The sequence below is a fragment of the Microtus ochrogaster genome, chromosome 15 (assembly GCF_000317375.1).
Source record: "Microtus ochrogaster isolate Prairie Vole_2 chromosome 15, MicOch1.0, whole genome shotgun sequence".
Taxonomy (NCBI): Eukaryota; Metazoa; Chordata; class Mammalia; order Rodentia; family Cricetidae; genus Microtus; species Microtus ochrogaster.
This window is the reverse complement of record NC_022017.1, coordinates 45,621,914-45,636,029: the sequence shown is the minus strand read 5'-3', so window position 1 is coordinate 45,636,029 and position 14,116 is coordinate 45,621,914. Positions and strand designations below refer to the sequence as shown.

Sequence of the window (14,116 nt, the reverse complement as noted above, 5' to 3'; positions counted from 1 at the left end):
GCCTGTATGTATCTCAGGAGAGGAGGCTTGTATAGAGAGACAAGCCTGTATGTATCTCAGGAGAGGAGGCTTGTATAGAGAGACAAGCCTGTATCTCAGGAGAGGAGGCTAGTATAGAGAGACAAGCCTGTATCTCAGGAGAGGAGGCTTGTATAGAGAGACGAGCCTGTATCTCAGCAGAGGCTTGTGCAGATCTGAAGGTATAGACTTCATTACATGCTAACAGCTAACAATGCATATGTAGACGTAACTGACCAAGGAGAGTTTATGTGGGTACCAGGGCAGAACCTCAGAGATCATGGCACTTAAGGGACGAGGAGAGAATCTAGTGACAGGGACTAAGAAGTTCCTATCAGTGAAACAAGAGACCAACTGAAGGGAGAGGACTTTGCTGAGTTTCCCACTGGTTCTCCATCTACGATGTAACAGATTGACTCATGGATGTGTGTGTATGCTGTGATAATCAGGAACTGGGAATCGCCAAAATAGCTTAGGAACTAAACTTGACTTGCCATTAACCAATATTCAAAGCCACAGGGCACCATTTTAGTTTTCTAGCGCTTTAAAAAGCACTATAAAATGAGGCCCCAGAACTTTACCTTGTAAAATCGGAGGCAGGCAGGGCCTCAGAGACCTTCCTCAGCATGGTTTCTGTTCATTCCATTCTTCCCTACCCTCAATTTTCTTTCGTAATAATTCAAATAATGTATTATGAATTCTTTAGTAGAGCTCTAATGATAGCTCACCACACAAATATAGGTTATTCCAACAGTGGTGGATCTGGGTCACGGAACTGCCGCTAACATTCGTCCTCATGATTCGCAGGGGCACTTCCTTAAAACTTTCACATTCTGTTTTCAGGTCAGTAGTCCTATGTGCACTGGGAGATCTCTTTGAGGGCTGGAGTTTCTCACCTTCTAGTCCCTGTAGGGCTTAGAATAGAATTGTGCGCATGGGGGATGTGCGGACAACACTGTTGCTGAGTTCACTTTGTTAGGACTGTCAGCATCGATAGATTTCGACTAGCATACCACACACACACACACACACACACACACACACACACACACAGATACACAGACACATCTTTATTAAGTTGCGCGATGCAGTCCATCTCTGTATAGTGCCAATTCTAAGCTGATATATTCATTCACAGGCCACTTCCAGGCAAGTGAATAAGTCTGCTGCCCCAGTTGCCTCGAGTTTAGGACTCAGAACTATGTCAAACTCAGGGACAGCACACGGTGTGCAAGGTCGAATGTGAGGAGATCCTGTTACACCTTGCTCATGTCTCTGTTAGTATGGCCTGATCGATCTGCTTCCTTCTCTTCCTCCTTTCCTCTTAGTAGTATACCCTGGCAAAGCTCTAGGTGAGCTTTGGGTTACCAGGAGGCTGAAGGTGGATCAATGTTCAGTCATCTTCCTCATCCCCAAATCTCACTGGTCTAGCCGCCTCTCCCCCTCCCTCTGCTGTTACCTTGGCCCAAGATGCCTCCCTTTGCTTCTGACAAGTCTCTCTGCTTCTGTCCTTGCTTCCTATAGTCAATTATTGATCCTTCAGCCATGACAATCTTTCAGAGGTAAGCCTTGTCTTGCTTCAAAGTTCTTACACCGCTTTACAACAGTCCTTAACTCTGTCTCCACTACTTGCCTCATGGCTAGTCATTTCAACCTCCGTTCTCTGAAGACGTTGGATGTGCCCCGCCTTAGGGTGCTTGTACTAGCCACTCCTGTATGCCTTGAATCTTCTTTTCCCAGATAATGTCCCTCCTTGAAGTTTTCGCTCAAATGTTCTTGTGCATTGTAATATGCCTTACTTGTGACATTCTTGATGCTTCGTAGCCTTCTTATTTCATTTTGGGTAAATTAAATACAAACCCATCCACCCTTTGCACCCCTTTCATCCCATTGGAAGACTTCCCAAGCCCATGACTGTGACCTACAACAGTCAGCGGACGCTAACACACATACCACAGTGGGTTTGACCACCGTCAGCTTACTCATCTCCCTTCCTGCCTTCCCTGAGGCTGATGCAAGGATAACCAGGGACGCAGGGACAAGACTTGAATCTATGATAAATGGTGCAGTTGTGCCCGCTAAGCCTAGCTGCAGTCAGTGGAACTCCATCCGTGTCTCATGCATATGTGAATAAAATATATTGTTTTGGGGATGGCCATTATGTAGGGTTACTGTGGTGACAGCTGAGAAACCTCATACTTAAAGTCTACTATGTAACTGTATATAACTTAGGTTTGACTTCCGTATTATGATTTTATATTACTTGCCTGCCTTCACTTGAGTGAGGTGTCCATAGCAGGAGGAACTATTTCAGTTACATATGTATCTCAGGCTCTGGTTAGTGAGTGTTGGGTCACAAATGCGGCCTGGATGACCGAGCAGAAAGGTGGCACGGCACAGACTGGCACGCTGCTTACTCAGCACTTCAGTTTCAACTTCTAGGTCAACTTTCTGAAGAACAAGGGCATTCACATTTTATCCATGCTTTCCTGGCTCTGCCTCCACACCATGCGGGTAACAGTGTACTAATGGGAAAAATTGCTGGCAATATTGTTTTAACAAGCTATCCAAATATTTTATTTGGATTCTGTGAATTTGCCTTCCCTCTGAAGAGCTGGACAGACTCCTCTCGGTTTGTGATTGCTGCAGAAGCAGCCAAAAGGCAGTGGAATTTCAAAGGATCTATTTGCAAGGGTTTCGTGCAGCCTGAGGTGTGGAGCCCAGCTCCAGCAGCCTGTAAAGCACAGGTGCCCCCCACAACACAACCGTCTTCTCAAGCCACTGTCCGACAGGGCTTACTAGGAATTAACTTTGGAACCGAAGCCTGAAGGTAGCAAAAGCAGAGCTAAGTCAGGTTTGTTTGAAATCAAAGAGTACCTTGTCATCCAAATGGCCTGGTTACAAACGCTTGTCTCTTCAGGGATCCTATTAAAGCTTCCTTCATGTAAAAAACACATACTGAAACTTACTGGCTGGTAGCCTACTAAAAACTGGCCCTGAGCTGGAGCTCACCATCTGTTTTCCTGGTGCCATCTCAGATTCCCATTCTTCCAAGGTGTAGCCCAAACAGCAGTGAGGCTGCAAAACACCTTGGCCTTCTGTGCAGATGCCCTGGGCAGAGTAGAGCAATGCTATCTCTGCAGGTGCTCGTACCTATGTTGACAGGAAGCTGTTGGGACCATTTGGAGTCCTGGCCTCCAGCTTCTTTTCCCTGCTAGAGATCTTTCCTTTCCTTTTGATTTGAGTTACTAAAGGCTGTGTCAAAGTTGTTTACCAGCTCTGCTTCACGAGCACGTGTTGCCTTGGCCTTGTGGATCAGAGGATAAGGTTTTCACCTGTTGGCCCACTTGACCTTTGGGTATATAAGCCTCCATGGTGCTATTGAATAGGGGGCTTCTTACCAGTGACTAGAGGTTCCTGTCTCTGTCTTTCTATCTGTGTTGTCTCTGTGTTTGTATGTTTCAACCTCCAGCCCCTTGCCTGAAGCTCAGGAACTGGATGGTAGTGCATAGAGCGCAGACAGGCGTGCGCTGCATGAAGCCTTAATGTCTGTCTTGGAAAGCTGACACTTTCTTAACGAGGGAATCCAGTTCAGATTCCACCTTCTTCACCTTGCACAGCTTGGCTGAAAATCCCTCTGGGTCTTCTAAGCTCTGAAGGTCTTGATCTACTTGTCCTGTCCCACAAAGGGAATTTTTTCCAGGAGCGTCCTGACACTTAGCCTTGTTCTTAGAAGGTGGCTAAACAAGTCGGTCAACTGCAGCATAGGAGAAGAGGCGCATGGCGAATGCGGAGTCTAGCTCCAGCTTGGAAGGGCAGAGATGAAAAGCAGAAAGCACTGGAGGCAGTTTGCTGTGTTGTTTTGTTTTAAACCTAGTGCATCTGTTATACCTTACAAAAACAAACAACAACCCAATTCTACTCTCCAATCGCCTTTGAAGAAGACAGCATTCCTTGATTACTAGCATCCTGTAGGTACTGCTCACCTAGACCAGGAGAGGTTACTCCTCAGTCTCTCCAGCTATAGTTATTTAGTTAGCGGAAGAACTAGAATAAGCAAAGTTAAAGATATAAAAATGCCTGCTTTGTCATGGAGCCTTTTCTGGATTTTCCTGCTGTCTTGGTTGACCCCAAGACATGGGGTGACTGGCTGACATCCTGTCTCCATGCTCATTTGGGAGGCACTATATTGAGGTACTCCTGCTCCAGCCCAGGTTTTCCAGCATCTTTCAGGTGGCTGAGCCTGTTGGGGCTGGGTAAATGTTGACTCTTGCAGGAACTGGCCTGGGTGCTGGGACTCGGATTCCAGTCTAGAGCAGAAAGTGCTCTTAAATGCTGGTCCATCTCTCCAACCTCTTTTTCAGGTTTAGAAACTGGCAGAGAGGGTAATACTCTTACAAGTAGACATTTCTAAATAAAGTCATAAATAGTGCTTTGAACATAAAGTACTTTGAATCTATTTAATAAATTCAATAGGGTCCTGGTTAACTCAGGAAACCTTAATTAAGTTTTGATCCAGTTTTTGTCCAACAAGTATACAGGTAATAGCAGGATCATCAGAGTAATAAGATAAATGTTTCACTAAACAATGACAGATAATGTTATACATCTTGATAAGGATTCCCTTCCAAAACAGGTTCTAAGTTAAAAATTATATATATAATTAGAATTTTATTTCACCTAAATTTTTATTTAAAACTATCTTTAAAATGTCTTCTAAATTCTATAAAGTAGCAATAATAATGATAAAGAAAAAATTATCAAGTAAAAAAAGATAAAGTTTAGAAGTATGCAATATAGCTTTGGAAAAGAAGGATGATGAAAGGGAAAATGCTTCTGATTGTAAAAGAGACTTTGGATGCTAAGAGAAACTGTACCAAAATGGAGCTGAATGCAATGTTAGAGGATCAAAATGCTACAGACTGTGAGCACTAAACAAGGGAAATGGGCAGGATTATAACTGATAAGCTGTTTATAATACAGAAGTTATTAAAAAATTTCAGGCCAAAATTCCATATCTTGAGATAAAACTGCTTGATTCTGTTTACAATAATTTTTTTTAAAAAAATTATGCTGATACTTAGTAATGTTTTAAAAATGGCTTAGAAAGGGGGCTGGAGAGATGGCTGAGTGGTTAAGAGCACTGTCTGCTCTTCCAGAGGTCCTGAGTTCAATTCCCAACAACCACATGGTGGCTCCAAACCATCTGTAAAGAGATCTGGTGCCCTCCTCTGTGTGGGTATACATGGAGGCAGAAAGTTGTATACATAATAAATAAATAAATCTTTAAAAAATGGCTTAGAAAAACAGGGCATTTTCCTTTTACTAAATGAGAAATTTAAAACTTTAAATTAGGTTTCTATACATCTTATATGTGTTTTTCATTAGGCAAAACCTTTACTTCTTAGATACCCATTGCCTTAACATTAGGTATAATGTTCTAAAGAGAATTTTTCCTACTTGGAACATTCTTACCAAATTAAATAATGATAATGGAACTAATTTAATGGATAAATATTTATATCTATTTAATATATGGACAACTAAAGCTCTTTCTTCTAAGATTTACTCCTTTGGAAAACATCCACTATCTCCTTAGAAATAAGTACTTCGAATCCAAAGAAGTAAGTATCTAAGCCATCTCCATTAAAAAGAAATGGACCCATAAAAAGGTCTTTCAAATATGATAACTAAACACACAGAATTAGGTAGTCTACCTGGATGGATAAGGAAAGCCTGATGGTTTCATCAATTAAAGGAAAAGGATAGCACATGGCAGACTATGCTGATTGAGGAAAAGTACTCTGTCCAGGGACTCCCAACCGCTCCTGCTCCGCGGAAGTGGAGGTGAACCTCAGAGTCACGTTTCTCACAGCGAACACGTGCAAGCCTCACCTGAGAATACAACAATGAACTTTAAAGATGCTGGCGATGATCATCTCCACTGACCACCCAGATGAGTAACTTAGAATTTCTTACATTGTTGATATAGGTGGGTCTTCTATCTATCTGTTGCTTTCATTGGTTAATTAATAAAAGAAAACTGCGTGCCCTGATAGGTCAGAACATAGGTAGGCGGGGAAGACAGAACAGAATGCTGGGAGGAGAAAGGGAAGTGAGGCAGTCGCCATGAAGCTCCGGCCCAAGATGGACGTAGGTTATCGAATCTTCCCAGTAAGCCACCACCTCGTGGTGCTACACACATTAATAGAAATGGGTTAATCAAGATGTGAGAGTTAGCCAGTAAGAGGCTAGAGCTAATGGGTCAGGCAGTGTTTAAATGAATACAATTTGTGTTATTTCAGGTGTAAAGCTAGCCGTGTGGAAGCTGGGCGGGACGAAAAGCAGGCCTGCTCGCCTCATCACTACGCATTGTGCTTCTTAAAGGTATTTTAAACCACGTTTATGATATTTGGTCTTGTTGATAATGCTTATCTTTGATGCATTATATCCTTCCAATTCTCATGGTTTGGCTGCGACTGCCAGAAAGTCACTGTTATAACAGGGAAATTTCTGTTGGATGATTTTTCCCTTCTTGTAGCATTTTTGCTAAATTACAGTGATGTAAAAGTCATCTTAATGGACACATACTTAAATCTTTTTGTAAAATTTGACTTTTTGTTGTAGAATTTTCCTTGTGCATATGATTGTCAATCTTCTGGGTTAAGGATTAATAAACAAATGGAACTATAAAAAAATCAGTTGTATAAGTGACTAAAGCCCTTGGCTTTCTCATTCAAATACATTCCCATTAGTTCTAATCTAGGATCTATTTGGGGAAAAAAGAAATCAGTTATCACCTTATAAAATGATGGCTGGGCAAAGAGCTATCTGAGTTCTCTCTGCTATAAAATGGCACTGCACAGGATTACAGAATCATACAAATGATTACGCAATTCAGAATAGGCTAGTCTTTCCACAGTGACTTTCTGGCCAATGAAGAACTAAATGAATGAAAGATAAAACCAGGTGCTGTTATCAATGGAGAAGGTATCACATCACAGAGTTCCGTCAGCCTGGATGCAAAGACCCTTGTAGGTGCTTCTAAGGACCTCTTGTGCTACAGCCTTAACAAGACAGACTCTGGGATTCATCTATCTTCCCTCAAACTGAGCTAGCTCCTTCTGAGCACATATCCATGCAGACTCCAGAACTGGCCAACGCTCACCTTCAACTACATCAGCAACTGAGTACACACCAGGTAACTAAAACCAAACCCTTTTGACATTCCTTCTCTTACTCATACATTTCTTAAATTGTTTATATTTAATTCTTTAAAAATTGTCTGAGAATTTTGATATATATTTTAGTCTGAGAATTTGTGTACATGGTATATTTTTCCTAAATGACTGAAAAAATGCTGAGCCTAGTTTTAATGAAACTACAAATGAGACATTATGTCTTCTCATTAATCATACTCATGAATCTTGCTACTTAGCTGTGAGATGTCCGGTATGTGTTCACATAAATGTTATGACACATGTAGTATGAAATAAGATGCAGACCCAGCGAATGATGGCCGAGAATATTAAGGGTGTCTTTTCTCACTGGCTTCATTGTTTCCTTCTCCTAAAGACTGCATTCCGGCCCACTCAGCCTCATCTTTACCAGAGCCTAATACCCAGCCCTCCTAGCACCATGGGACATAAAACAACACTGGCTCCCACATGTACAAAATGATGCTTGGCCAACAGGGGAACTGTACACAAAGGTTCCCGAAAAAAGAGTCATAGCTATGTTGAAGATTCTGTAAGACTGACTAACCTAACAGGTCAACAAACCAAAACAATGATTTTACCTGTGCATGGCTTGCTGAACCAATGAGCTCACTGGAGCTGCTCACGGAAGCATGAGTAAGTTACCAAGCAGCCCAAACGCAGCATGGGGGATATTTCATGAAAGGCACACCAGAGGAATCTCATCTTGAGTTGGCCCCACCTCCTATACCCTCTAACATCTCCTAAGACCATAAAGAACAGGACTGGCTATGTAGGACACAGGAGAAAATGACAGCAGCATATACTCGTTAGAGCAAACACTACTGCACTAAGCCAGAGTGATGAGTTTGGCAGAACAGGAGGTAAGATAGATAGAACAGGTAAAGAAAGGAACACGGAGGATGGGCCTTGTTCACGGGTAAAAGAACAGTACTCTGTTTGGTGAGAAAACACACACAGATAAGGATGTTTGGCTCCTTAAACTGCATGTTGTACGGGGGCTGTTTTCTGTAAGCTGTGACATATTGAATATATAACTAAGTAAGCAATTTTATTAACATTTACACCATTTAAATCAGGTTCTATAAGACACTTCTGTAAAGTAATATGTTCTACTGCAATCTCCTGCTGAGGTCTGACTTCGAGTGTCCGCACAGCAAGATCAAGCGCTGTTTCCTCTCTGTCCTCGGTCATGGGAATTCCTCACGAAGTATTCAGTCTCTTGCTGTTGTTTTTGACCATTTCCATTTTCCTACAGTCGATAATCTTCAGGTCTGAAAGACAAAAAACAGTGTATATTTCTTCATGAATCATTATTTCATTTTCTCCTGGCTGTAGAAGAAAGATTACTTTTCCCCTTTAAAACGGAAGTGATTGCTCAATGAGAAGTAAGTACCTAATGACAGTATTTCTAGAACACATTCAAACCAAAGTATCACAAAATGCAGGGGACAATTTTGGAGCACTCTAGAACACAAACCATATAGGTGCCTGAACACCTATGTACTTAGTAACTTAAAAAGCTCAGTTTCTCAGGCTGGTGGGTGGCTCAGCTGGTAGAGGTGCTGGTGCATAGGCCTGACGACCTAAGATTGACCCCTGGATCCCACACCAGGGCAAGAGCAGTAGGACGCTCACATGTTGTCCTCTGACCTCAGGATGCATGCTGTATGTGCTTTTAAGAAACAAGATAACAAAACTCTTAAAGTCATGTTTTTTTCCCCTCACTTAAAATAGATTTCTTTCTATGTTAACAACTGTTCCTATCCAGAAGAATGGTTGCTTAGAAGGCCTCATGTAAGTAACTGCAGCACTATAAATTCCCAGGTCTATGGCTTACACCAGGGATAGACTCACTGGAACTGGATAGCAGTGTCGGAAAGCTCCGTCTTCCCTAAGCTCAGCTAATAGCTCTTGACTGTGATGTGAAGGCGTAAGTCACAAACAATGCCACAGCAGTTTGGAATTATGATTATTAGGGTGGTATTTATTTAAAGGGGAAAAAACTTAGAGATCACTGTCAGCCCTCTGCGCAACCAGGAAGGGAGTCTAGTCGCTGGCGGAGCAGGAAGTGACGAGAGAGAGGAGAGGGAAGTGGCCGTTTTTTTAAAGGGAGAGAGACCACGCCCCAATGGGCTGGTATCTCAGCGGCTATAGGCTGGAGGAGAGGAAGGACCTCCCGCAACAGTGAGGAACAGCAAATTAATCTAAGTCTTGTGGGAAAACAACACATGACCAGGCTAGCTAGCAGTTACAGCAAACCCTGAAGCTGCCAACCTGGATCCCTGCTCCTTACAGGGTTAGAGAAGGTATGTTGACGGGGTTTCTGTCCTGCCCGGTTACCCAAATCGTTAAGTCCCAAAGAAATCACACAGAGGTCTACATTAGTTATAAACTGATTGGCCCATTAGCTCAGGCTTCTTATTAACTCTTATAACATATTAGCCCATTCCTCTGCAGCTGTAAGCCCACCACAGAAGAAGCAAGATGTGACTGCCTCACTGAAATAAAGGTACCAAGCCATGTGGCTAACACAGACAAGAATAATGGGCTATTATTGGGATAATTTGGGAGCTGGCTATAGGACAGAGAAAGACTCATTAAATATGGTATCCAACATGGGGGCACATATTTCCACATAGGACCTGAGAAAGCTTAAAAAGAAAAGTTCCAAACACACAACACAGAGCCAGACATAGCTTCTTAATGGTGTGGTCACTTAGGCAGGCTGTAGTGTATGCAGATGCAGCTCTTGACTGCTATCTGTGGGTGGGAGCCAGCAGCCAGTGCCATGTGCTAAGCTGAGCTGCGTGGTAGCTGAGAGCAGTTTAAGATTTGTCTCACACACTCAGAGAATGATGCAGGTGCTTAGTAAAGCCAGGTCCAGACATAGAAAACCTCATTCCCAAGAGGTGGAATGGATTGCTTTAATGTCATTCAGTGGGTTATGGATTTTTGTCATTGTTTAGAGGGGGTTAGTTACAAGTTGTTACTAGTCATGGTCAGATAAAAAAAAAATTAAAGAAGATTAAATTTAGGGATCTTTTTCTAAAAAGATAAAAAAGGAGGATATAGAAATGATAGGATGAAAGGGTAGATTATTGAATCTACTTTCAAACTAAAAAGAACCTACTAATCTCAAATATTTTACTTTAGTATGGATTTTTGTATATGAAACAAATTTAAGGTTATTTTTGCTTAATATACTGATATGCATTTCTACTCTTGTTTATGGTATACCCATGTAGTTCATTTAAAAATGTAAAGTATAATTAAGAAATACAGATTAGTATTCATCTATAATAGTCAAACTTGTATTCATGCTAGATGTTTTCCAGGTTAAACAGAGATATATTTTAGATAGACAGGTAGTCTTCAAACACTTCAGAGACCTACAGAACATGGCATTTAAGGTGTTTTAATAGCTTTTCATGACAGTGAGACCTGTCTGTTCCTGGCATCACCAATTTACTTCAAAAAAAGGATGATAAAGAACCTCCATATGGAGTTTGTGTTCATTGTGGCAAAATTAGCTACCAGATAAAAAACTACCCTTCCCTCGACCAGAGACATTATGCTGTCCAAATTGGACAAGCAAGACACAAAAGAGACTACCAAACTTTGCAAGACAAGGTAGGTCAGTCCTTCAAAATTCCCGTTTCATATCAAAGTGATATTCTTTAGCCTGCATACTAAAGATGGTTGTCTCAAAGTTGGAGAGAAACCATGGCTGATTGTCCATGCAACCAGATGTTTCTGTCATTTCTATAGTTTTGGAAGTTGCCTGCTATGCACTTCCTGTTTACTCAAGTAATATATTCTTCTCAGGTCTCTGATGAAGTTAAAGAATAGATTGTTATAGTTTCACAGTTTTCCTTGTTACCAAATTCAAAAAAGAAAATTAAATATCTTTATAAAGTGCATAAGGTTTAGAAACATAAAAGCTTACAGTGTGTATCTAAGAAAATGTTTTGAGGTCTAAAAAGATAGTTTTGGGTTGGTAATACAAGTTAGGATAGAAAGTAAATTAGGAATAAAACTTTGGACTTACCAAGATAGGATAGATAATGGATTATTTTCTCTGAATTTGCCAAATGCAAACCAACTGGACATTGTAAATATAACTTTTTGTTTTGTTTTTGATACACGGTTTCTCTGTAGCTTTTTGGAGCCTGTTCTGGAACTCACCTATAGCCCAGGCTGGCCTCTGCCTCCTAAGAGCTGGGATTAAAGGTGTGTGATACCACTCCTTGGCGTGAATGTAACTCTTATATAATTTTTCTTATTGTATATAATTTTATTCAATTTGAGTCAAAACCTTTCCTTTTTATTCAGACAAAGGGAAAATACTGTGGGATATTTGTACACTGTGTGAAGATGTGTCACTCACTATAAGTGTTTAATAGAGAGTTAAATGGGAGGTATAGGCAGGACTTCCAAGCAGAGAAAGAACTCTGAGAAGGAGCAGAGTCACCACCCAGCGAGGGAGAAGAATCAGGAGGTGCAAGATGAAGGAAAGGTAAAAGCCATGATGTAAAAAGTACACTAATAAAAATAGGTTACTTTAAGTCATAAGAGCTAAGGGGACAAGCTAAGCTACGGCCCTAGCTTTCATAATTAAGAAGTCTGCATGTCATTATTTGGGAGCTGGCTGGCCAGAGAAAGACCTGTTACAAAAGACGCTCAAATTTCCACTCAGTTTCTCTATAAAGGTGAATTTTGTTTAATATAAAGCATCACTAACAAGTGAGAGATTAAAAGGCAATGCAGTCTTTCCAAATAAAAGCACCTACAGAACTAAGTAAAACTCAAAACTAAAGTCTACAATGATCCAAGTTTTATTTTTAGCCTACACAATAAAAAATTTCCATTTCAACAAGAGTACCGCAGAGTATATAATTATTGGAGTTGTGTAATATGCTGGCAAAACTGCAACAATTATGGAAATAATTACTGAAAGTATTAAAATAATTGTCCACTTGACAGCTAAAATTTCAGGCAACTAAAGTGTAAAGAAAGAATAGTCCTGCTAATTGTTAATTTCTTCTCATAAATAAGGAGAAATTCTAAGTAAAAAGCTATGATTTTTATTATCAATAGATTTCATCTCTTATCTCCTCCCGGTATTTAAAAATGACTAAAGACAACTAGGAAAAGTGCGTTAGCGTGTGTTGAGAGTAGGATGGAAAGAACACAACCTTTGTAAGCGCCGGAACAACTCCTATCAGTAGTTCTCCACCTTCCTAATGCTGTGACCCTTAGTGCAGAACCCCACGTTGTGGTGACACCCCGCGAAGATAAAATTATTTTTGTTGCTACTTCATGACTATAATTTTGCTACTGTTAATAACAGTAATGTAAATAACTGTGTATTCCAATGATCTTAGATGACCTTTGTGAAAGGGTCATTTGACTCCCAAAGGGGTTGTGACCCATAGACTGAGAATCACTGATTTAAATAAAATCCCAATTGATACTTTTTAATAAAGATGAAATCAAACTTATTAATCATTTGCTGGTTTAATGTTTTGGTTGACAATTATTACTGTTGTTGAAAAACTATAACTTCGAAAAGGAAAGCTATAACTTCGAAAAGAAAATTTTATAAGTTTCTCTATTACCAAAAGTCAACAAAAAGTCCCCATATAATTTTCATTACCAGGGATACAAAAAAACCCAAAGGATGCTATTTCCTAGAGTATTTACTCCTGGTGTAGTCCAGTGACACCTGCTTCAGTCATGTCTCTGCAGACGCACCATCCATCAGATGGATCCTGAATTATTTCTAATGATTACATTCCAATGTAAGACTATATTCCTGGTTCAGCTATTTTTAGTGGAATAAAAGTTTATTTGAAGTTCTTCTTCCAAAAGGAGAGAAATGTTCATCTCATAAAGGTGAACATTCAAAAATAAGAAATTCTACTTTCAGTGCACTGAATTGAATGGTATTTGTGATACTTTAATTTTGCCTCAAACTATACAGAATTTACTAGAATTTACAAAGTGTTCAACATCAATGATACAGGCAGCAGGGGCAATTCCTTGTGGTTACTGAAATGTAAGCTTATTAAGATTACGTCTAACTCAAGTCTATTCCTTATTGCAGTAATGACAGTGCAGGGTTCAGTCCCGCAGCTGGGCAGAGCCGGCTGTCTAAGAAGCTGTTCCTGGCCATATGCACTAAAAACTATCAGAACCTGATGCCAGCTCTAATATGCAGAGAAAACTACATTTTGAATGGTTTATGCTAAATGATTAATATACCTACACATGATATACGGAACATGATAAAATTTCAGTAAATGTATATCAATTATTATTTTGGCAATAGAAGCTACCATGTGTTGTATAACTTAGGAGAAAAGACCACGGCTTTAACGACCCATAAAGAAAAGCCCGGGCCTTGGCTCAGGAACAGTTTCCTGCTCCTGCACTAAGGCTACCCACCCAGAGGGGTGAGTGTTTGCCTGCCAGGTAGGCATGAAGGTCCCCGCAAGGGAGCGTGGGCACCTCCAGCTTGTGCTGCAGGGTCTCCTGTGTTCTACTTGACTCCACCCTGCTCCCCATGTTAGCCCTTTTGTCCTCGGTGTCTTTGGCTACCAGTCATCCCTGTTTCAGTGCTGAGGAGTTTTATCCTGACGGGCTATCCACCCAGAGGGGGATACCAGGCATCCCTGTGTCAGTGCTGAGGAGTTCTATCCAGACAGGAACAGTTCCTGCTCCTATACTGAGAAGATCCACCCAGAGAGTCAGTCACAGCAAAGACCTGGACCAAGACACCAGGCCTCTCCTGGCTCCATTTGAAGGAAGAGATGGGCAGGCGCCAATGCAAGAATTCCTCCAACAACCTGAAAGGCAACATGACATCACCAGAATCC

At 40.9% G+C, this 14,116-nt stretch overlaps 1 protein-coding gene across 1 annotated transcript in view; it reads right to left on the bottom strand.

The window, feature by feature from the left end:
• Window positions 1-8,260: 8,260 nt before the first annotated feature.
• The window catches only part of Mrpl13 (mitochondrial ribosomal protein L13), a 29,101-nt gene continuing 23,245 nt past the window's right edge, over window positions 8,261-14,116 (bottom strand). Inside the window, exon 7 of the mRNA XM_005354604.2 lies at window positions 8,261-8,509. Coding sequence (XP_005354661.1) covers window positions 8,488-8,509 — 22 coding nt within the window. The 3' untranslated portion in view covers window positions 8,261-8,487. The remainder of the gene's footprint in view (window positions 8,510-14,116) is intronic.